Source organism: Sceloporus undulatus, chromosome 1 (assembly GCF_019175285.1).
Source record: "Sceloporus undulatus isolate JIND9_A2432 ecotype Alabama chromosome 1, SceUnd_v1.1, whole genome shotgun sequence".
Lineage (NCBI taxonomy): Eukaryota > Metazoa > Chordata > Lepidosauria > Squamata > Phrynosomatidae > Sceloporus > Sceloporus undulatus.
Window position 1 is genome coordinate 184442425 of NC_056522.1, and position 25485 is coordinate 184467909.

Sequence of the window (25485 nt, forward strand, 5' to 3'; positions counted from 1 at the left end):
GCTGCGCATGTGCAGAAATAACCCATTTGTGTGATTTGCAGAGACCACGAAGAAGAAACTAATCTTACTGCTGCAGGAAAGGCTACTACTTCCACAACCCCTCCAAAGAGGAATATGAAGTAGAGGAGCAATTCTTCCTCCTTTCTATATACATATAACCAATTTAAACAATCGTGAAATCTTAATAAAATATTAATTATGAAAAATTAAATACAATCTCACCATTGTCAGCATCTAAGAGAACAAGAGTATAGATGATATGAACTGGGAAATATCCAGATGTTCCTGTTCTAAAGTATAGCCCCACTAAAGCTATCACCCCTCAAATTTATGTAAAGTAAACTACTCTCCAACCATAACCATAAATGAAACTTCATGGGAACTCTATATTGTTCTCTTTCAGTTGGATAAGAAGAACATTTAATGTTTAGATGTGTATGAGAGCAGTACCATCGCAGGTGGGAGAATTCCATCACTCTAGAACACTCTAGGTCTTTGTTGTATCTTCCCACCATAAACTGCATCTGTAAAGGCATAAGAATCGATTCTGTATTGTCTAGAAATGAGTGAATAGCCAACAAAGGAGTTGTTGTACAAATCCTATCCATGAAGATGTTGCCTTCAAAAGCTGACCTAAGTTCCAATTTCCCTGATTGGGTTGATTTTAAATGGCTGATGGGCAGCCCTCTCTTTCATATCCTTCAATAAGGCAATATCTGAATAGCTTTTTCTTTCATGAAAAAAATAAATAAAGAGGTCTTCCCTCTTTTAGATATGGGCCCTCTCATTAATGCCAAAATGTAGGGCTTTCTTTTTCTCTTGGCTATACACATTTAGGAAAGAATGAAGATACAACAATGTCTTAAGAAGTGTAGAAGGCAGAGAAGACTATAAGTTACAGGTGGAGGCCATTTTGCCCTGATGAAAGATGTACATAATTTTGTTACCCAATAAAGACTGTTTTTGAGACTGCAGTCTCAGGGCATTGTTACTGTAAACTGTTTTGGAAACACTTCTTTAAGAAATTTTTGGCCATTTGAATGAATGTTCTCCAAGTTTGAAAGTATGTTCTGAAAGAACTTTTAACTTAAATCTGGTTGCTATTCCCAGAGAAATAGACCCATTTAATCACCTTAACGTACTGACATGTTAACTTACCACACAGTAGTTAAGATTCAGCAATAACTGCTACATCGTAGATCAACACTTATATAAATCTCATTCAATTAGCCTATTCTAGTTGGGACAAATAATTACATTTAAGGAAATTGTGCAATATGGTGAGTTATTTGAACAAGTTTTAAAATATTTTTGAGGACAGGAAATACAAGGTTTTTCATAATAGCACAGTCAAGTATTTTTTTTTTTTTTTGTCAGAACTGTTACCTGTCTTATAATTACATTGGCACTACAGCCTCTCTTCAGATCTGACTAAAGGCACTTGGAAATATCTGTGAATTCAGCCTTCATAGGTGAGATGAGGTTGATAATAATGGTGAGAAGAGAAGGCACTCAGAGTACTTCCATAAATTTTCTGAGTAGATTAAACCATGCAAAATGGCCCCAAATTAAGAAGACCCTCATTGGATTATAGAAAATTAGCTAATGTCCTTCCCATCTTTCATGCTGTGGGAATCATGTTGGTCCATGGTAGAACAGTATACTGTTAATGCAGAAGATGTCTAACAGATGCAAGATGCCTTGGTTCCTTGATGATAGATTGGTAGGCTGTCCCAAAGAATCATGTGTATGTCACCATGTGTGACATGAGAATTGCCCTATTCTGTTCTTCCTAAATTTTCTCGCTCACTAGGAAACTGAAACAAAACATGTACAGTTGGCCCAACTAGCTATGAGATATTTTGGATTTTTTAATGCTGAAGAACTTGATGATTTTATAGCTTAGTGACAATGTAAAAAAGGACCATAACAGTATAAAAATCCACTGTATCTGCAATCTGTCAAGAATATTTCTTAATCCAAAAATCATCTGTTGATGCTAAATCCAGTCTGTACTGGTGTTGAAGCAGTTCTACTTTCAAATAAAGAAATACGACTTCATTCATTGGATAATTGGCATAACCTCATTTTGGAAGGTTTCACATATGGCTTTGTCCTGGCGTTTAACTTATGTTTTTGCGATGGAGTTAGCTGTCCTTATCATTACATGAAGTAATTCAGGAAAAAATTCTTCAAAGCAAGATAAATGGCTCTGAATTTGCAACCTGGCATCCCTGGGCTGTGTTATGCTTAGGCACTTGATTTCTGATATGACTGGCTCCATGCACCAGGAGAGAAGACACCTACCCAATTAGGGAGATGTTGGAAAGATAGTTGTCTGACTGTTTGGACATGGTCATCCAATAGGAAACACTTCAGGGGCTTCACAGATAGAGGAAGAGGGAATTTGTTATGAAAAGGGGGCTCCAATAAAGGCTTTACAGCCTAGCAATGGCCTATCATCTTCCCTTGTGGGAAGGAAGGTAATTGTTCATCCACTTTCCAGTTGGGGAGTGGGGAGGATTTCCAGCCTTGCCTATAGAACAGTAGGAACTTTATTCCAAACTTCAGTTTTACAACAATGAATGTGATTTCATCCATACCTGAATACTGTGAGGTCTGTATGTGCAATTGCAAAGTGCAAGTAATCAGGCTATTATGTTTCAATTACCCAGGCTGCATTAATGGCAGTCCTGAAGAGACAGACATATTAAATAGGAATAGGTCCCTCAGTGTCTCAAATTTTGGTAGAAGCAGAAAACAACTCCGTCTTCTTTCTCTCCAACTAGTTACTTATTTGTAGAACCCATAACAAATAAATAAATAAATAAATAAATAATAACAGACTCTTCCTCCAGAGATTGCTAATTGACACTCCATCAATATAACATAAAGGATCAGTAAATATAGACTAAGAATATTGATGTTTAGCAGTATTCATACTTTTATTTAGCAATGGCAAATTTTAAAAGATAGGCCCAGGAAGAAAGCAACCTGGCAATGGCCTCTGCTAAACACAATGCAATGGAACTGGTTTGTTTATTTAAAATATTTCTATCCCAGTTTATTGCTGGAAAACAGCCGTGTATGACAGACAACAATGGAAAAATAAGATACTCTGGAAGTTGAGCTAAAATATATTTAATAATAAAAATAAAATGATGACAGTTCTGAAGGGACAATGTTGAGAATGCTTAATCCCCAGGACTTAGAGACATCATGTTTGTCTAGTCAGTAAAACAGAGTAAGATGCCTATTATTTTATTTTATATGCAGTGGTACTAATGGCAGTCTAGGCTGCTGCTTGAACCATTGTAGCCTTCAATGTCAGTTAATCCAGCTCTGTTTTCATTTGTTTATATAGTTATAAAACCAATGATTCATTAAAAAATATAGAGACTAGCATGCATCACTAAGTACAGTGAGACTGGCTGAATGTATGCATTAAAAATATAGTATCACAACTTAGCAATACCTTACAGTGGAATGACAACATATAATATGTATTACAACAACAGTAGTTTTACTTTTCAGATAAAACAGGAGGACAATAAAACACAACTCACACATTACCTGCTACAAGTTTGCACGAAGTTTGTGCCCTAATGACAGGCACCATGAAGCCTAAGCCTAATGCCTCACAGTGTTCTTGAGAGTGTTTTCAGCTACAGTGCTCTGCTGCAGAAATTATTTTATGCTGTCTTCCCAAACTATAATTAGACTAAATGTCTGCCATATGAAAACTTGTGCCAAATGATTTGTAAAATTTATATTATCCACAGGGATAATTAAAAAGGGCATGACTTCTAGCCAAAAAGATCCTAAAGGAGGTGGAAAGCAGGTAATCGTTCTGCATTCTGGACAACAGAACAAGTGAAAAGATAAGAGACACTGTCAAAGACGGCACCACTAACGCACATACTTTGGATGAAACTCCAATTGATTAGAAAAAAAATAGAATGGGATATAAAAAAAATTAAAGACACCATAGATTACAACTGAGGGTGAATTTACACATGCAGTTTTCATAAATCTCTCTGCAGTATTTCTGTTGTTAAAGATTACATGCATGTATCCAGCATAGTGCAATTTAAGTCTGCACCTGTTTTCTCCCATCTAAGCTTATTCAGAATGGGATGTAAATGAGATGGTAGATTCCTGCAGTGTTACCTCTTGTAGAAGAGACTTCCATTTATTTATTTTAGTTTTAAACTATCCAGTGGCCAGAGTTCTCTAAGCAGGGTATAATACATTGAAACAGAATGAACAGCAGTGTAAGTAATAACCTTAAAAAAGCAGAATATAAAACCAAAATGAAACCAGAAGGAACAAAGAAATGTAGAAAATTCTAAAAGCACTGAAACAGTTCTTAAAATCCTTCAGCAGATAAGAAGGACTCCAATTGGTGCAAAAAAGGTGTGGATGGTATTGCATGGGTGGGATGCCACCACTTTAAAGACTCTTTTGTGGCCATCTGACTTTTTTATTTGGTGAGGGCACCTCGATGTGGCCTGCAGATGATGACCTAGGTAAATAGGGTAAGATAGATTATTTCTGTTAACCTGGCCTCAAGCAGTTTTAAGGCTTTAAAGGTTATAACCAGCACTGGAAGCCAGTGCAGACAGCAAAGCAGTGGCACAAAATGACCATACTGGCCAGTTCTAGTTAGGAGTCTAATCACTCCGTTGTTTCTCACTCACTCGCTGCCACATGGTTGTGAGTTCAATATCAGCCAAGGGCTCCAGGGTTGACACAGCCTGGCATCCTTCTGAGGCTGCTAAAATGAGTACTCAGGTTATTGGGAACAATTAGCTTACATATTGTGGAGTGCTTAACTACATGATAAGGGGTATAGAAATGTACTTTCTATTGCTATTTCTGGGTCTTTCAGTTTCTGGACCATTTTCAAAAGCAGCTCATTATTCGTGCTCTGATAACTTTTCGCTTGGATTATTTCATGTCTTATAACAGATGCTAGGCATAGCTGTCCTGGTAGGGTTGCAGTTCAGTATCAATTTAAGCTGACAAAAGGCATGCCAAACCAGACTATGCTTCTAGTGACAATTAAGGACATAAGAATACTGCTACATTATGAATCTATGGTAATCCTTCAGGGGGAGTATAGCTCCCTTTGGAAAAGGCTGAACAGAACTTAATTGGACAGATGACTTGTCCACAACCATCTCCAGTTTGTCTGAACTGAGTCTCAGGAGATTATTGTACACAACTTATTCTGTCTTATCCCCAACAGGATATACAAGTGTTAACATGCCAATGAAAAATCTTACCGCATTCTTCCATATGTAACCCATGCTTGTCCCATGGCTTTTCAAGAGCGCAATTTTCCCATCCTTGAAAAACCACAGGCTGGGTTTCATACAGGTTGCATATGCCTGGCCATGGAAGAATGTGGTAAGTACCGTCACTAACAGTTAAATGTGCATCTATCCTGTTGGGGATAAAATGGGATAAGTCATGTGCAATAATCTCTATAGTTAATTGTCCCTTATTCAGTCAATTAACTTGCCCAAGCAGCGGTTTAGAGCTTCAACAGCCTCATGAACATTAGATGAAAAGGAGAGGAGAGCTGTGTATCATTTGCATTGGTGTAATTGGTTTCATGACACTCAAACAACCATCCCAGTTGGTGCATGAAGATCTTAAAAAGCATGGCAGATAGAATCTTGAGCCATGGGGCAAAATAATTCCTAGCACCATCTTTTGAAATTAGTCTCAGCAACAAAAACACTGCCAATTCAGACAGCCTAACCAGAAGGACACTATGGCTTATGGGACTGAAAGCCATTGAAAGGTCCACCAGGATGAACAATATCTCTTCTTTGACACAGGCCAATTCCACAGGAAAAAGCAATTTTCAAAACCAGGCCTAAACCAGATTAAAATGGATCTTACAAAAAACAGTTTTATCTGGTAGAACCTGGAGTGAGGCCCTGCACTTTCTGCCAGTCTGGGGATGGAGGATTATACCACCTTATTTTGCTGCATAGTTAATATAGACCTGAATTTGTATAGACTGGAATTTGCACAGCTTCATTTTGTGACACTGTTAAACCAGGCTTACAACAGAAAATAATATTCAATAGCCACAGGATTGTACCAACCTTTATTTCTTTAGATGCTGAGAGGGCCTTTGATAAAATTTACTGGCTATTTATTTTCATAGTATTGACTAATTTTGGCTTTCCTAAAATATTTTTGAAATGGATAAAAATATTATATTCACCACCAGGAGCACAGGTTTATGACCAATTTTTTTTCCTTCTCATCCTTTTTATTTATTTTTTTTACATCAAAATGGGATACAAGGCAGGGATGACCATTGTCTCTTTTAATATTCAATTTGTGCTTGGAACTCTTTGCATGTGCTATTATACAAAATTCCAGGATCGTTGGACTTGAGCATGTGGGTTGACAATTTAAAATACTCTTTTCACAGATGACCTTTGTTGTTCATTTAAAGACTCTGCAATCCCAAACAAACATCTCTAACTAGTATGGCTATGACCTCTGACTAAAATCTATAAAGCAGACCACATATATTGGTCACCTCAACATCTGTTCAAGAAGGGTAATCTAAATCAGCAAATTGTTAGAGATGTAATGTTGCTAATGCTTCCTTAACACATATGTTTTGGAGTTGTTTTATAGTAGCTACATTTTGAGAGAAAGTAATCAAAGAAGTAAAATTGGCTTCTCGGAGTTCCTTGATATTCAGGGGTGTGTATTTAAATGTTTCTTGAAAATTAATAAATGGCCTGGGGTAGTTGATTTTTCACTCTCCTTTGACTGCTGTAAGATTGATTCTTCATTAGTGGAAATAATTTTTCTCCACCTATGATCTAATGGATAGAACATCCAACAATCCTTGCAGCATTTGAAAGAATGATATATTGGCAAAATTTGCAAATAGACATATGTGGATATTTGGTCAGCTTTTATAGAAATTTATGACCAACGTGGTTATTTTCTGTCCGTCTGCGATTTTATTTTTCTGCCTTTGTTATAGCTAAGTAAGGTAACAGTAACTGAGTTACAGGTAGCTGAGGTCTTCTTTGAGTGTAAACAAAAAATTATTTTTAAAAATTGTTTAAAAAAAAGAAAACTAAAGGATTGTACCATCTCATTTTGCTGCACTGTTAAACTAGGCAAGGACTATGATTATCACAGAAATATTGCAGTTTTCAACCGCTGTGAAGAGAAAGTTTTGCAAAGTGCCATATGTAAACTCACCCTGGAAAGTAATCTTTCATAATATATTTACCAAAAGGTGTCTATCACATTTTGGGTGAAAGAGAGGGAGGGAAAAAATGTACATGACGCACACAGGATGAGGGCACCAGCCTCTGAGGTGGAGGCAGCACCCTCCTGACTTAATCCATGTAATGACATTGACCTTAGCTTTGGATGCAGCATCTCACCTGCCCTCTTGGCTGAAGGAACAGTACAAGATAGCAGCCACTGCCAGGGCAGGGAAGGAGTTGTAATCTCCAAGGAATGTAGAGGATCACCAGCTGGAGCTCATTCTGAGCAGACTGCATACCTGGAACACAGGCATAGCCACGAACGAGGTGGTTTCCTCCAAGAGGGAGGAGGAGGAAGCAAGAAGAGGAAAAAGCCAAACAGAAAAAAATAAAAATCATGTGATAGCTACAAGAGGTTCTCTCTCCTTAAAAAAAAATCCCACACACCCTAGGATTAAATCAGCCTTAATTTATGACAAAAAGTGTACCATGGTGTAAGCCCTATGAAGGAATGGAGCACACTAGCAAGATTGTCTTATCCTAAATGATTGCTGCTTAGGTAAGTGATCATACTGAAGCAAAACATTATTCATGTTAAGGCTGCAAAACATAAGCACACTTTTGAAATGCATCATACCTTTCGGAATACAAATGATTCTTCATTGTAAACAGGATTCAAACCATTGTTCATCACCATCCGTGTTCGGAATTCTTTACGTATCGTGTCGGTGGGAAGGCCATACATATCCACTTCTACATAAGTACCAATTTTTTTGTCTGATAAGAACTGGCCAGATATTACCTTTAAACAAAAATATAAAACAGTACAGTACACAAGTCAGATGAAAACTACAGCACACTCAGTGGACAACAGGTCCACATACAAAAGTGGTTTACCTCATGCTATCTTAGAGGGAGCTACAGTGTGAAAGATGGGGTCCAAAATGCCTTTACATGAGCATCTTGTGTTTTCCCTTCTCTAGATCCAACAAGGGATATTTTAAGAGCCATCTTCAAACATGCTGAAAGGGAACTGTCACTACTTCCAAGGAAGGAAAATGGGGTGTCTATGCTACTTTTTGACCTTGCTTGGTAATGTTTTTCTGTTCCTCCTTGTGCTGAGTGTGATTGTCTGCAGCAGGGAGTCTCCACTACCCTTGGAGCCTCTCTGTATGATTTCTCACTGGAAAATCTATGGCCCCAAACAGATGGGGCCAAATGAAGAAGCTTCTGGTCATTTTGGAGGCATTACGTTTCCATGACGCATGCCTCCAAAGTAACCAGAAGCTGTGCCGCAACTGCACTCTGATCCTTAGGACTGGAGCAAAAAGGAGCTGAGAAAACCCAACTTCTGGCTGGTGTTGGTTGTTCCCTGATCCTTGGCCTGCCTTGGGGGTGGGCCCAGGCTGCTCCTTCACACCCGTCTGCCCCACTTCTTCAAATATGTATAAGTAAAGCCCACTGGTTTGACAGGGTTTACTTCTAGATAAGTGGGAACCTTGAAATGGAGTGATGTACTTTAAAAGAACACTATGGTGGGTTACAGACCGCTATTAAAGTACGTGCGGAGCGCATACTAGGGTTAGGAAGGGGCTGTGCTTCAGCACCCCCTAACCCTAATACGCGCTCCGCATGCACAAAATGGCGGCAGCCATTCCACACGGCTGCCGCCATGATGGTGTCACGAACATGCCGCCTCCAAACGAGGTGGCGTGGACGTGATGCCATCGCTCCATGCGAGGGCGCTTAACACGCCCTTTCCGCAGAGCAGGAAGGAGCTCTGAAACGGAGCTCCTTCCTGGTTTGTGTCGCTGAGCGCAGCCTTCAGATGGCTGTGCCCAGCTACACAAGGGAGAAAGGGGCCAAGCGGCCCCTTTCTCCTCCTCCCCAACGCTGCGAGGTGTCCTTGGGGCTTGAAGCCCCAAGGACACCCCTTTCCAGGCTGCGGGGAAGCGGCCTTTTGTCACTTCCCCGCGGCCCGGAAAGCGGCGGATCGGGGCCTCAGTGGCTGCTGTTCTGGCCGCTGAGGCCCCGATACACCGGGGAAAGGTGCGCCTACAGGCCGCCCCAAAGGGGCGGTTTGTAATGCGCCTATATGACCCAAGAAAGAAGGTTCACAGGAAGTCGCACAAGATATGAACAAAGGAAACTACTTTATATTAAATTAGGTCATCTAATCTATCGTTATTTCTGCCTCATATGAACAGTCCAAGATCTTAGGGAGAAATATTTCTGATTTTCTTCCTGAAGTTCTTCTAACTGCACAACAGGGGCTGAATCTGGTATTCTGTGCACATTGACTCTGCCTCTGAGTCTGCCTCTGAGTTGTAGCCGTTAGAAAAGAATGAAGGGGTAAGAACTTAATTTAGGTTCACTGTTGATCAGTGCACTCAGAGATCCTGGCAATGAATTAAGCTTAACATCTCCTTTTTCTGAACGTCTTCTCATCTTAAACACTTAAATAGCAGGCAGGTAGGGACAACATGGTTGTTTTGTTTGTTGTTTTTTTTATTTATATACCGCTGTTCCAAAGATCATAGCGGTGAACAGCAAGTAAGCTAATTTGCCCCCAACAGTCTGGGTACTCATTTTAGCAACCTTGGAAGGATGCAAGCCTGAGTCGAGCTTGGACCCTTTTGCTGGTCTTGAACTCGCAACTTTGTGGTTTTGAGTGAATGGCTGCAGTACAGGCATTTAACCACTGCGCCACCAGGGCTCCATTTTCATGTTGGGAATAGCTAAATTTACAACATCTGTTGAATTTACTCAGTGCATATATTTTTCTTTTTTTAAAAAAAGAATTTAGCAAGTATACCTTCCTCCCTACTCCATATTTGAGATGGAAAAAAACTGAGTTTAAAAAAATTCAAATGCAAGAAGAAGCAAATCTGATATTTACTCCCATCCAATTTAAACTCTATCTATTTTTTGTCAAGTAGTGTATTTTCTTTGAGCAAAGTAGCTTGTTTTAGGCGGGGTTATGTCATATATGGTGGCATTCATGCCTCCTACCTGTACTGAACAAGTTGCTGCAATTACACCATCTACAGGAGTTTCTGAGAAAGGGTCAAATGTCCGATCGGGTCGCCTCATAAAATCTGGTTTAAGAAGAAACCTTTAAATAAAAAAGGCATGATTTTTATATGTGAAACTTCATAATGTTTTCAAAGTTTTTTTAATCAAAGTGCATTATCTTGGAGACCTTAGTGGGCTGAGAGGAGATAAATACTATAAATAAAAAGAAAGAAAGAAAGAAAGAAAGAAAGAAAGAAAGAAAGAGATACTGTTAGGTTTTCATCCTTTAAAAAAAATACTTTTACTGGATTTTAAAAATTATTACTGTTAGATGCCTTGAATGGTGTGGGATACACAAAAGTGGACTATACATTGATTATCATCATTCTGAAAATGTATTGCACCATTACTAGTTTTCAAACCATACAGTTAAAGATAAACATTCAAAATTTTACTCACTGAAACATAAAAAGTAAAAACACAACAATTAGTACATTATGGTGTGGTACGCCTCCCCCCTGCAGGGAAGCCGCAGCTGCCAAACCACACGTCTCCCCTGCAGCAGAAAAAGAACCCGCAAGAAGTGGGTTCTTTTTATGCTGTGGCTACGGCGTAACAAGTGTGCCGCTGGCGCACTTGTTACGCAAGTGCCGTGCGGCGCCGTGCAGATACCGTGTGGCACTTGCGTCAAAATGTCATGTGGCACTTGCACCGCCATTTTGATGCCCTCATCACGTGCTAGGGTTGAGGGGCGTCTGGAAGCGCCGCCCCAAGGCAACCCTAGCATGTGATGAGGGCGTGCTTCAAGGCCCGTATGTACTGACCCATGGTTTGTATTATTTCTGAGTCTTTTCAGACATTTCTTTTTATAATCTGAACCATTTGTGTGATTTCCTTACAGAATAACTGGACCAAACTCCAAATTTGTTTATTTTTAATTGATGCTTCTTATCCAAGTGGCTGAGCATGTGTTAAGGCTGTGTATTACATGGTTGCCTGAATGCCTTTGTGACTCTTTTGTGGAGTAAAGGTTGGAGCTTTGACCAAGTTATGTTTTACATAAAAACTATAAAAAAGTTTATGGCAAAGTCATCTCGCAAATGTAAACCCAGTACAATTTTAGAGTGAAAAACAGATAAATCCTGTCCACCTCCAGAAGGCCATTTATGAAACTTCAAATCCATATAAATTAGTGATTTCTTATCGTTTAAACCTCACAACCAGCAAAAACCATACATTGCACCAACTTCAACACTGCCAGATTTGATATCTAGACAGCTGAATACAAACCCAGTTTTTCAAAGAATTTTAATGGAAGGGGCCAGTACCCACATCTCATTTAGTTTACAGACCTGATACCAGTCATCCCTTTCTACTCTCCAGTAAGGGAAAAAAACACACATTCAAATAACTCCAAAGGCAAATAAATCAGCATCAACTGATGATGTCTACATGGGTGCAATGAAAATGGATAATTAAATTCGACTGAATATGCATGCATGCATAAGCAAAAGAGAAATGAACTATTAGTAACTTGCCTACAATCTGTTCTTTTAAAACACAGTGTTTTAGATTCATCTGTATATATAAATTTATGCTTTGGCACATACACTGTTCTGTCTTAGCAGAGGATGAAATATGCATTTATAGTTTTTGCTGCTTTTATTTTGGTTATTTTGGTTGTTATTAGCTTTTTATAACAGCATATTTAAAACAAAACCAATTTAACACTAAAACTATACAAAACATTAATAAAAGTACTAGTATTAAAATTCATTAAAAGACAATACACAAACCACACAGCATTAACAGCCTGGCCCTAATCACTTTGTAAAAGTCTGACAGCAAAAAAAGAAAAAGAAAAAGAAAACAAATGAGTTTTAACTTGCTGACAGACAGAAAGCAAGGATGGGGCCATTCTGGCATCTCAAGGGAGTAAGTTCCAAAGTCTGGTAGCAGCTACTGAGAAGGTCCTCTTTTTAGTTTCCATCAAATGAGCATGAGAAAATGCTGGGGCAGAGAGAAGGACCTCTCCAGACAATCTTAGATCTCTACTGAATACAGTCCTTCAAATATCCTGGATCCAATCAAACCTAGCACTTTGAATTGTGCCCAGAAATGGACTGGCATCCAGTGGAACTGTTGCAACAAAAGAGTTGTATTTGCCCTAAAACCAGCCTCAGTTAAGAACCTGCCTGCAACTCTTAGCGCTAACTGAAGTTTGTGAGTGCTTTTCAAAGGCAGCCCAACATAGAGAACATCATAGTAATCCAGATTAGCACTGGTGAGATGCAATAGTAATCATGTTTGTATTTTTACAGCATTTGCAGTTGTTATTGAAAATCTCCTTTCTTTTTTCATCAAGGTAAACTGGAAGCTAAGGAAGAATAAAATAAAGGAAGATAAAAGGGAAACAAGTTTGGGAAGTGTATGTGTGTGAGAGAAAAAGAGTTTTTTTCTGCATCTATAGGGCAAGGGATCAAATAGTAAACAGCCAAGCAAAACAAAAATTCCAGTATCTTCACTAAGGATATCCTTCCAGATGAAACCTCATGTGTGGCCCGCAGTTCAATTGAACTGCAAAAATAAGCAGTTTACCATAACTCATTTCCAATCTGCAGTATGTCATTCATAATGAGAGTAAGAACAAACAATAACAAAAAGAGACCATCTGCCAAGGAAGTCTGTAATGATTTTAATTCTTTGAATTAAAGAAGTTGAATTAAACAGTGTCAAATAGCTCGTATGCACTAATAGCCTGTGTCTGAAGGGAAACCAAAATGTTCCTGATCTGAGAGAGGAATTACTGAGGGCCAAACTAAGCCAAATAGTGGTAGGTGCGGTTGATGCCTGACTGAACAGTGTGCAAAAGCAGGGTATTGATAGTCTAACTATAACATTAAAAGGGGTGCCTGGATGATAGGAAGTGGATATAAACCCCCATCATTCAATCTTTAACACTGGCCTAGTTCCAACTCTGTAAATGAGCAGTGTGGAAGAAGTGCCTGGGGCAGACCATTAGATATGAAGGACAGAAAGATCTTACATTCTCCAGCTGGTGATGAAAAGCAGACCTCCTCCAATCTTACTTCATACATGACTGGAGGATGGAGACACATAACAAATCGGGGTTGTTGCCATCATGAAGAGTATGGCCCTGAAAAACTTCTGTTTTTTTACAATTGTGTTTTATCACAGTTAGATCTTCTGCTGTTGTGAATGTTCTCGGAAAACTACCAAGGAAGCTTTAAAATGTTTATTCAATATTTAAAATGCGTCATCGGACATTAACGTTTCTAACTTATATTTGCAAGAGTTAATTAGACCTTAACTCAACATAGCATTTAAGCCAGACATGGGCAACAGCCATGTGCTGGCAGGGCCACATTGGCCCACCATACACCTCTCCTAAAATCTCCCATTTTATTTTTTATTTTTTTGAATTTAAACTCAAATTTAGAATTTAAACTCAAAATGTCACTCATGCTCCTTAGACAATTCTGCCATGGGGGGAAGTAGGAGTAGGTTGTTTTATGTGTAGTAGAGACCTTACTTTCTATTTGTTTGCTTGCTTTTGAAAACTTCTCTCCTGCGCCTAAAATAGCCCAAGGAGAACATGTACCAATATACTAATGATAAAAGCTGGTACATTTTTTTTAAATGAATAAAAATAAAAAGGGGGCATTCCATACCCACTGGGTAGCCTTGAGGGGAACACATGCAATTCTTGGGTGACACTTTGCCAACTCTTGATTTAACCTGAATAAATAATCCTTCTGTAAAGTCTTAACAGTGCTTCCTGTATTTACAGAACACATTCAGGTTCTTCTTTAGCCTCTTTCCCCCCTAAGTGTAATTAGACCCTGGTTTTTGAGCTCCCTTCTATAAAACAGTACAGAGAATTTAATCTTTACATCCTGCTTTTCATATGCAGCACATAATTAAAAGTGACATAGTTCTCCATAATGACAACAGATTAAATCATTACTCACCCGCATGACCCATTATATTCAAATTTTCCCTGATTCAACTGCATTGCTAAATCTGTCAAGAGACAAAAATAGTTTAGCACTTCATTCCTGAGTAACACTTGCTGCATCTGAACAGCCTTTTTAATCTAAAGGGATAATTTGTCCAGGACAGCCATTTTAACGAGAAAACATCTCCTGTGTATTCACTGAAAGTCCTTGTTCTCAAATCTACACATGCTTAATCCTGCTGAAGATAAAACTGCATTTCAAATGAGCAATGGCTTTCCATTACCTTCCATGCTATGACACTTGAGAAAGCATCAAAATGTTGTATATCTTATGAACCAACTAGTTCATGTTTCTGCAATTCTACCGGCTCCTAGTGAACCTCCTACTTTAAGTCTAATAGGACTGGATTCAAAAGCTGAATGGATGGATGGCCATTAGCAAGACAGATTTTTCCCATCCTCTCCTTTCTTTTCTGTAGATTCATGTGGCAGACAGAAGCACTGACTATGAACATTACTGCATTGGCCCTGGAACGGGTCTGTAGCGTTCCAAAACCTCTGTGAGCCTCTGCAACTATACTGATTAACTCTGTAATGCAAAATGGCAAATTCTATAGTTTTTTTGCTTCCCTACTTACAACCTTAGTGCCTGCTTGGCCTGGCACACATTATTCAATAATGCCAGGAGCAAAAATGATGACATCTGGCAGAGAGTTACAGTTTAAGCTGCCTTTCCTTGATATTCAGATGCAGTAGATGTATCTGTCTACCTGGAGTCTGATAGTTGAGTGAGACCATCTGGCATCCAGCGTTCCAGAAAATTTGAGGCATGTAATTGCTGGAATCCACTCTGCCTCCCTTTGGGTAAATCCGACTCATTTGACGTTTATTATAGCTGTGTTATTTGTTAAAGAAAATGGAATAACCAAGCAACATATATAGACCACTTGCTCACACTTCATGTTCTTTTTTACCCCCAAATGTTCCAGTTCATAAGGCATTTGACACTACAATGATCATGTTTAATAAAAGGTTGTGCATTATTTGGGTACCAAGTACTATCCCTCATCAGTGGTAATGTTAAAACAGTCCCATTATAGTACTCTCCATAAAAGGATACTTCACAAACTCAATTGCATGTGTTTTCAAATAACCTAGACCAACAGACTCATTAAAAGATGACATATTGTAGTGAATGTTGCGTTCTAAAAAGAAAATAAGTAAAAATTCCATTGTAAAACTTTGGGTGCAAAATTAATAGAATATCAAAAATGAAGTTAAACTGCTGAACACAAATACCTCAGAGATTCTTAGTAAAGAAAAGGCACAGTATAAAAATCTATAAATAGATAAATTAAATTCAACAAAAATCAAATTTCGCTCATTTGTTTCTCAGTCATCTTCTTCAACACAATGACTTTTCAAATCAGTGATAATATTGCCATTTCCCCCAAATTATGAATTCACCATGTTCAGAGCTAAAATATCAATGGCACTTCATATTTCTGAAAGTTAAATGAGTATTATAATTTAAAAAATACATATTTATAATAACCACGTATTACTGAGCAGTGAAAAGCAAGCCAGCCAAAGGCATTTGTACCATGTAACAATTTTGCTTGGCATTGCTGAAATAGGTTCACATCTCATAATTTGATGCCTCCATGTGGACAAAGGATGAAATGAAATGTCAGGGAAAATGTAAGGTAAACTTCATAACTAGATTAATAATACTTTTAAAAAAAGTTGGAAAATATATTTTACATTAACTGAACCTTTTTAGTTACCTTCCGCTACATGGAAACCTTGAAATTTTACAGGTTGGGCATAGTTGATCAACGCTGATAAGTATGGATGTATATTAGTTGTGGCACCTACATATTTGTAAGAAGCCATCCATGCTTGCTCATCTTCTGCAGTTATCACACCCTGAAAGCAAATTCAGAACAAAGAAATATATCATTAACAGCACCTTTTGGAGGGCTAAACTGTAATGAATTTAAAAGAGGATTTGGTCAGAATTTTTAGCAGAGAGCATACATGGATAATGACATAAAAGAGCCCTATTCCATCACCAGCGCATACACATTATGCTTACATATTCCAAAGAAAGACATGTAGAGTGTCTGAGTACATCTGTAGTTAAAGATCTTATTATCATGATTACTGATTATTCTGTGTCACCATCAGCTCTTTCCAGAGCAATTTAAATACTAGGAGGAAGTTCCTGTTTTGTGACAACAGAATTTACGATATACATTTTAAACATTTTGGAAAGGGAAGCAAGGGGGAAATATAGGGCTCAGTAAACAAATCAAGAGTGGGGGCAATGGAAACAAAGGATGAATTTGAGAAATACAGTACAATATTCTGAAATTTGATGGCAACAGGGCTAAAGATTAAGATTCACCTTTATTAGAGATACAGACAGTATCCGGTCACATGCAGAACAGAGTGTCCTGTGCTCTATACTTGGCCTCAGTGTGTATTTTTAATTTTCCAATTTATGACCTTAGTACACACCTAAGCTTAATTTGCTGTTGTTGCCTTCAAGTTACTTCTGACTTATGTTGACCCTAAGATGGCCAATTCACAGGGTTTTCTTGGCAAGATTTGCTCAGAAGGGTTTGCCTTTGCCTTTGCTCTCCTCTAAGGCTGAGAGAGTGACTTGCCCAAGGTCATCCAGTGGATTTCCATGGACAAGTGAGGATTCGAAACCTGGTTCCCAGAGTCATAGTCCAATGGTCAGACCACTACACCATGCTGGCACACACCTTAATGTGTGTTTTCAGTGTTCCATCTTGGGACCCAGGGTAAAGGAACATGGATTTTTTGGGAATTATTCACCTTCCTAAGATAAATACAAAATACCTGCCCTACATATTATCTTATTCAGTGCTGAACCTTGACTTGGAATACCATCTACCCTTCACTAATGCCTCCTGTGGTGTTACTACACTTAGCTAATAGAAATCTACAAAGACGAGTGCCAAGCAGTTGCCAAAATGTCCACCTTGTCATTTGGAAACAAAGTCTTTCCTCCATCCCCATGTCAACAAAGGCCAGTAGAAGGCCTCCTGAATCATCGGCCATCCTTCAACCCTATCCTGTTTGAAGAAAGAAGAGGGAGAGAAGAAGGGAGCAGTGCTGCCTTCAGGCATGGTACTTCCCTACAGGCTGAGGAGTGTCAGCACTGATCTAAACTGTAGCAAACTGGATGGGGCTCTTGTTTCCATCCTCCCAAGGGCTAGTAGTGATGGTAGTGCCTTGCCCTTTTGACCAGGACAGAAGAAAAAAGATCATAAATGGTGACTCATCCCAGGTAGAAATAAACAAGCTTCAAAAATGTCAGCTTCTTTCAACAGCTCCGATGTATAAAAGTCATGGCCACTCTCTATGTCAGTAATAGTAAAAGAGAGTAATTTTCTTCTTTTTTGTACTTCTAACAGGCTATAGCTGGTGTAAAGTAGAGGAAAGAGTGGCACCATGCAACACCCCAGGAGCCATTTGTTTTGGTCCAGGCCCTTCAGAAGTAAAGACAAACAAAAACCCTCCAAAAACCAAACCAAACCAAAACCTTAGAGAATATCATACAGGCCCCTGGAACAGACCTTGTGTGATAGAAAAGGGGCCAGGATGGGGCCGGAATGAGTGGGGGATGCATTTTACCACACACAAAAGTCCCCATTCCGTTCCCTTCCCTTCCGTTCCCCATCCATCCCACAGGAGGCGATTTTTGAGAACGGTTCAGTAACCATTCTAAAAAATTGCCTCCTGTGGGATGGATGGGGAACGGAACAGAAGGGAAGGGAACAGAATGGGGACTTTTGTGTGTGGTAAAATGCATCCCCCACTTGTTCTGCACTCATTCCTGCCCCCTTTTGTTCCATTCCGAATCCATCCTGGTGCACTAAACTTCTTTGATTCCTGCCCCCTGCAAAACCCATCAAACCCTTTTTGTCCCCAGGTGTGATCTAGAAGACACAATGGAAATTTTCACCATGTTTTTGGCGCTTTGGGCCATTTTAGACCCAGGATAGGGCTTTTTCTAAAACAAGAATTGCACATGAACTGATTTCCTGTTGCTATAGAAAGGCTTCTTCCAGATCTAAAATGGTCATGGAGAACCAATAATAATAATAATAATAATAATAATAATAATAATAATAATAATAATTTTAAAAATGGAGAAAATGTCCTAGAGGGCATTTGGAGACATAGAGGATGTTTGGAGACAATTCTTTCTAAAGTGTGTGTGAGTGTGTGTGTGCACCTTGTGTAAGTGTGTGTGAGGTCTTTCAAGGTGTCCTGGGGCCCCCATAACCTTCCACAGTTGCCCACCATTAGTGGAGAGGGACAGGAGAAAGGAATAATTACAAGGTACTCAATAATTAAAACTTCAATAGGTCTGTTATAATATAGTACATATCCTCCAAGTCTCATGCATGCATTATTGGATCCAAAGAACCATGAGCTGCTATTTCTGCTGTTCTCATGTGCTTGCACAAGGATTTGCAAAACTCTTCATGCATTGTTATAATGAACAAATCCTTCAGCGAGCTTCAAGTTCTTGTTCATCAAGAGTTTGCTCTATGTTCTTGTGCATGCAGAAGATTTTTAGATTTCACTGTTATTTTTCTCATGCAATACTATATAGCACAAGGCAGAAAACAGTCTTCCAAAGAAACAGTCTGCATTGGAAATCTAGTTTTGGATCCAACCCACAGTTGTATGAATATTAGTCACCATTCAAAAAAAAAAGGGAAGGATCCCTTAACAATTCCACCTTGTGACCTACTTACTTTGCAACGCAGGGGAAACAGAAATCTTGGAAGTTTTTCTCTTTTTTTCAGTTGGCATCTGGCTGTCATATTACATTAAGTATAAATGGGCACCCAAGGCTCCTTGGCTACTTCTGAGATGCAGGCTGCTTCTAGAGCTAGAAGTAGCAGGAACAGATTCCCCCTCCATCTTACTCTTTCCCCAGTTCCTGCCCACCAAGAAAGTATTCAATATAATTGCCCTTTACTTCACTGTCATTTCCATTAAAAAGGCACAATGTTCATATCATTCTATAGCAGCTAGTCAATATCTTGGCAATAGCCTAGAGCTGTTAAATGATCTGCAACAAGAATTTGCATCATATATCAGAAAAAAGCCTGCAAGTATGAGATGCTTATAGGGCGAGGGACAAAAGAGAGAGAAGGCTGTAATCCAGGAAAGATGTCTCTTTTTCCATCTGTCCTTTTAAACAGTTAACTATTTTAACTGCACGTCTATTTTAAAGTCAATATTCCTCTAAGAAAAATATGGAAAGAAAGATCAACCTTTCAAATTTATTGTCATGTTCTCCTTGACATTTTTCTTTGACATTTCTCCTGGTCCATAATTAGCTATGAAATATTTTGCATGCCCTTTGAAAAGATAGTAGGAAGTGGAAAGGATATTAGAAAATAATTAAAAATGAATGAAAAATACATTTCTCGAGTGCTGGAAATCCTAATGGGTATACTAGAGGTACAAAAATCCTTGAAGTTCAGGAATTGCTCTATACAAAACATATATATTTCCAAAAAAAGTGCAGTATTTTATGCACAGAGACAAGTACATCTGTACGGGGAAAAAAATCCATGTATTAAAATATTTTGTGAAGTTGAAGACTTTCACGTCCGGAATGCATAGTTTTTTGTGGGGTTTTTGTGCTATGTGGCCATGTTCTGAAAGTTTATTCCTGACATTTTACCAGCATCTGTGGCTGGCAACTCCTGGATCCTCTGTACTATTATGTTCCCTGCAGTGAATCCAGGAGTTGCCAGCAACAGATGCTGGCAAAACATCAGGAATAAACTCTTCCAGAACACAAACACACAGCCTAACCCCTCCCACAAAAAACGATAAAAATATTTTCTTTGCAGAAAGTCCTGCTTTCTGTGCAGCAAACGTGTATATTGTGAAGGAAACTTGTTTTCTAAGCACAGAATGCCATTTTCTACATTTAAAACCATGTGTATTTTGTTTTGGACAGAGTAAATCCTGAACTACAGGTAGTTTTCAAAAACTTTACAGTTTTGGCAGACTTTTTCACAGCGAGGAGAGAAATGCTAAAATTATTCATTTCTGCCTGTAAAAACAAAATTTAGGAAGATGTACATTCATAAAAGATAGTAATGGATCAGTTCATATGGAACTGATTTGATCGCTGTGGCATAATTCCAAGCCATTTCAGAATGGTTGGCCTCTTCTATATAAACAACAGAAAAACCATAAAAGATGGGCAGACAGAAACTCATACTTGGTAGGCCTGTTGGAATCAGAAGAATCTTCACAGACAAGAAACATGGAGAATGGGCAGCAGTAGAAGGAGGTTCAAGCGAAGCGTTGCCAGAGAAAAGTTTAACATGCAACCACCACCTCTGCCCCAAAGAAAAGAAAGAAAAAGAAAAAGAGAAAGCAAGAGTAGAGGGGGATATGAAGAGAGGAGAAGGAAGTCAAAGTGGCCAATCATTCTTCAATGAGCTAACTACGTAAACATCTGCATTAGCCCAAGGCAGCGGAGGCATGCAGACAACTTAAGCACCCAACTACCCTAGACAGAAGGAGGGGTAGTTGGATCTATAAAGAAAGAGCCACCATGAAAATCATAAATAATCTAATAAATCCTGAGGAATAGCTAAAGAGAAGGCTAAATGATGCAGTGAGTTAAGGATGCATTCTACAAAGCAGGCTTGTTAGGTGCACAGAAATGAAGAAATTAAAAGCTGTAAAATATCTCGTGGGTCACCTTTTTATTGTTTTCTTGTTCAGAATCGTCCACAGCCTAAGGGGAAAAATACAGATATTATCCAAAGAAGTTGCAGTACCACATACTCATAACTCAAAGGGAATGGGGAAGGCATAAAGCAAGAGGGAGAACTGGACTTTTCATTTTAAAATTATCCTTTCCACTAGGTGTATGCTTAAACTAAAGCTGCTGTTTAAAAAGCAAGGCAGTTTGCAAGGTGGCAAAGGGAAGGCCCTTGGTGCAGAAGGGATGACAAGGTATGAGTGGGAATAAGATCAGGGATTGTATCTGGGTCCATGTCAGCACTGGATGAAAAACCAATGAACTGAAGCTGCTCCGTACTTCACATTTGAGGAGCTGTTGACAATTCTGTCTCTGAAGTTAATAGAGACTGACATCTGAAGACATTATTCTGGAATATCTATTACATAGCTAAATACTAGGGGATGAAAGCAGCCAACCCAGATCATAACCAAGGACATGCTAATTAACGGGAAGGAGTTGCATGCCTTTTATTTCCTGTAGCCACAAACATACCGTGCTAAATGGACAACTCCCAACTTGGTTAGATGGAATCTGAAATTCCATAGGAAGCAAAGAAAAAGCAAGTGAGTTGTGTTGGCATTCTTGAATTAGTAGTTTTAGTTCAGAGACATTTTTAAAAGAAAAAAAACCTGATGATAAAGAGAGTTTCTACTGGTAGAGCCACCTAGATCAAGATCAGAAGATAACTAGGTAAGAAAGAAGGAGCTAGAATACCAACATGAACAAAGTTATAAAATGTTTCAGAATTTTAATTTTCTCCTTGAGTTAGCAGGATTTGATCTGTTTACTTTGCTAACTGAAATGTTTCATAACAAAGAGCCACTTGGTAACTTGAATGGAATAGTAAACTATACCAATTAAGAACAAAGAGAGCAATACCTTCATTCGTCTGTTTTTATGATGCCTTGCTACCAATCTCAAACTGGCTCTTTCAAATGCTTCTTCTAACTTTACAGAATTCTGGCTCGCTAATTATTTCCACAGTTATTCATTGTAAAATCTTTATTCATAAGGTGAATAAGACAGATTCACTGTACTGTACAGTGAAGGCACAAAAGCAGTTCTGTCCAGCAGCAACCTGCAGTGAATGAAGTCAGACCCTCCCTTCGTGACTCTGATCCAAATCACATACACACAAGGATAATCAATACAATGTGCACAGAACATGAGATGTAGCTTTCTCTGAGTATCTGCACTGCACACTTTGAAGATTTTCATACCTGGCTGAATCACTGGGAAAATGTCACTCAAATGTCCCTCAAACATGGAGGAAGCGCGCGTGTGTGGGAGCGACGATTGCATGACGATTGAGGAAGTGCACCTGGCTTCCACACATGTGCGCTTCCTCCATGTTTGAGGGACATTTTAGTGATGTTTCCCCAGCAATTCGGCCAGGTATGTAAATGTTCTCTGATCCAGTTTTCATGACCATCTTAATGACGTGTCTTTTAATATATTCAGAAAAAGCAGCCTTACCTTTTTCACATTGTTGGCTACAGATTCTTTTTGGCTCAAGTCATCTGCAGAGAGTTCACTTCCAAATTTGTACTCTGGATGAGCTTCCTCTTCCTGGTCAGCTAAATGCCCACATAGGCCAAAAGAAATAAGACACCGGGGGTAGTAGGAGAAACAGTGAAAATGAAGGCAACAATACAGATCAAATCCAAAGAGTTCACCAGAAGTTTTTAAAAGGCTCCCATCTTACCCATAAATAAAGAACTCCTCCCAGTAACAATAATATAGCAGCACTTAAAATATGGATTAAAACTCTGTAGGCAAAAAGTAGCTATCAGAGGCACCTCAGAAGGAGAATGCTGTGTTTGGCAATGGCTCACTCCATGACTATACCTGTAGCAATCATCCATTACCTCCTTTGCTCATTTAGGCCTTCTTAGTATATAACAAAGACTCAACAAGATATTCTGTTGCAGGTGGTTGCAGATATGACCATGTCACCCTCTGCTGTTGCACAGCACTTATGTGCCTTTCTAAGAGGCAAATATTAGAGCCACAATATCAGTACCTGCTCTGTGGGCCCTGCATGGTGGTTCAAATCCATTAAACCCCTATCCTATCTATTAAACCAACATAATACTATGGGATCAGTCCACATGTGAATATTTCATGAACTCACTGCATTTACTGCATATAATTTTAGAATATACAGGACAGTTATAAATATTCATCTTTTTCCCCTCAAGAGTGGAAGCTCATCTCACTATGGTCATTATGAGACCACAAACAAAGAAACCAATAAATGCAATTCATTAGCCTCACACTAAGGCTAACTGCCAAGTGAGCTCAGATACTATAATTATCAGCAGAGGTTTATAAAAAGATAATTTTAAAATATCATCTTACCACTTTCTATCTCTTCTTCATTATCATCTTCTAAGATGCTGACAGGAGCAGCAGTTTCACCAGCTTCCATCATACTTTTCAAAGTTTCAAGCTGTTCTATTTAAAATAAAATGGATGCACCACACACATACAAAAGAGGGGGGGCATAGTTTATTAGTCAAAATATGTTGTAAAATCATTCAGTTGTTAAGGCTTGAATTTAAATGGACAGGCCAACCTTTGACAGCATTACATTACTGAAGAATACTGACATCTAGAATTCTCAGTCAGCCCATTAAAGTCTGGGCTCTGTGAAATTCCATTCCAGCCCAACCTGTTGGTGTATCTTGACTAATTTATGAATTACTGACTAAAACACGTGAATTATCATCATATGGAAGTCACACAGAATACAGTACACAATCAAGTGGTTGATGATCTGGTTTAGTCCTATGAGACTGTGACTAGTCTCTATAGTATGAGGCCATGAGCCAAATAAAACATCCTCCCCGCATTTCCACAGCAAGTAGTCCTGATGATACAGGGCCAAATCTCAGGTTCTGGTGAGAACTGTCCAGACAATGTCCAGCCTGTTCAGCACTGAAACTGCCATAAACCCCTCTTAAAATGGTATTTTGAAGAGGATCTTTTAAATGGATTTTTAAAGAGAGGGACAAACAGACAAACAAACCAAAAACCACTTCACCACTTGCTCTGGATTTGCAGCACTGGGTGGCTATTCATATGCATGTTCCTCTGTGCCACCTGGCAGTGGTACCATTGATGCAAGTCACTTTGTCTGGGTCAGAATGAGGTGCCCAGCCATGTGAGTGATGCTGGGAACTTTATTCTTACTTCAGAGTGAGCAACTTGCAGCAGTGGCGCTGGGCAGCACAGTAGATGCATATGTGAACAGCCATTCAGTGTGGCAACTGAGTGCCTTGCACTCTGGCGGGACATTAGAGCAGCTCCAGGACCAGAATAGTCTGGACTGTTCTTGGATTCTGGCCAGTATGGACCCACCCTGAGAGAAAAATAGTGATGTAAAAATGTTGTTGGCCCTACTCATGTGACCTGTCTCTTTCAGCGTTACTCCAAAATGATGGGCCTCCTCTATTGACAATTAAATTACTGGCCTAATATGAAACATTTTTCAGGTTTTTGATTTTAAAACACATCTCAGGTCTTAAAAGGAAATAGCAGAGACAAGATATGGAGTTTCAAGCATTCGCTCTACCACTAAAGTATGGCTATATTAGCATTTTATAATCCTTTGACGGTTTACTTGAAAGAGAATCCCATTATACACAGTGCATCTGACTCCCAAGTAATGGCGCAGAGGACTACATTTATTGTCCCAAAATAACTTCATCACTGTATTTATAATGGTTTGCCTGCTAGTTGGTTTATGGTGGGGACTGGAAAGATAGGGAATTACTTCCACTCTTTGAGTTCAATAGACAAAATGTAACTAGCCAGTTCCCCTGGCAAAACTACAAGACTCTGAAATACAGTACCAAAGTGAAGATAGAACCCACCATCACTAAAAATCACAACAAAACTGAAACAAATAGTCAAAGAATTCTCTTTTATACCAAAAAGTGTGTCTTGTAAAAACACAGCAAGATCTCGTGAGAAGGCAAAATTTAATAAGATGACAAAACAATTCAACAATCCTCCAATTAGCAATTTTGCCATGCTGCATTAATGAGTAAAACAATAGCAAAAGAAAAGTCTATTATTTCCTGAGAACACTGGAAGCAACTGAGAAGTTTTAAATACAATGTTGTTTTTTATTGTAAGTTATTAACACCCAATGCTTTTAATGGCACTGTACTTACTTTTCTCCACTTCAGGTTTCAACCTCTTGTTTTTTATAAGAATCTTTCTCTTAAGGTCATTTGGGGAAGGCAAGGGTCTTCCTGCTTCAAGCTATAAACAAGAAAAAAGGCATAACTAAAAAACTAATTTGGGCATGTCACACTCTCTCAGCCTCAGGGGAAGGCAATGGCAAACCTCTGAACAAATCTGGACAAGAAAATCTCATAACAGGTTTTCTAGGG

The 25485-nt window shown here is 38.9% G+C and overlaps 1 protein-coding gene across 13 annotated transcripts in view; it reads right to left on the bottom strand.

The window, feature by feature from the left end:
- Positions 1-25485, bottom strand: part of PLCB4 (phospholipase C beta 4) — a 226940-nt gene that overhangs the window by 35139 nt on the left and 166316 nt on the right. For 7 of the 13 annotated variants that reach the window (XM_042445101.1, XM_042445099.1, XM_042445096.1 and 4 more), the window contains 11 exons: positions 25264-25354; positions 23444-23539; positions 22559-22659; positions 21575-21613; positions 21038-21073; positions 16044-16185; positions 15377-15461; positions 15027-15151; positions 14270-14321; positions 10275-10377; positions 7900-8064 (listed from right to left, as the gene is read on the bottom strand). In XM_042445101.1, coding sequence (XP_042301035.1) covers positions 7900-8064; positions 10275-10377; positions 14270-14321; positions 15027-15151; positions 15377-15461; positions 16044-16185; positions 21038-21073; positions 21575-21613; positions 22559-22659; positions 23444-23539; positions 25264-25354 — 1035 coding nt within the window. The remainder of the gene's footprint in view (positions 1-7899; positions 8065-10274; positions 10378-14269; positions 14322-15026; positions 15152-15376; positions 15462-16043; positions 16186-21037; positions 21074-21574; positions 21614-22558; positions 22660-23443; positions 23540-25263; positions 25355-25485) is intronic. The other 6 variants (XM_042445103.1, XM_042445098.1, XM_042445095.1 and 3 more) reach the window with 2 other exon arrangements.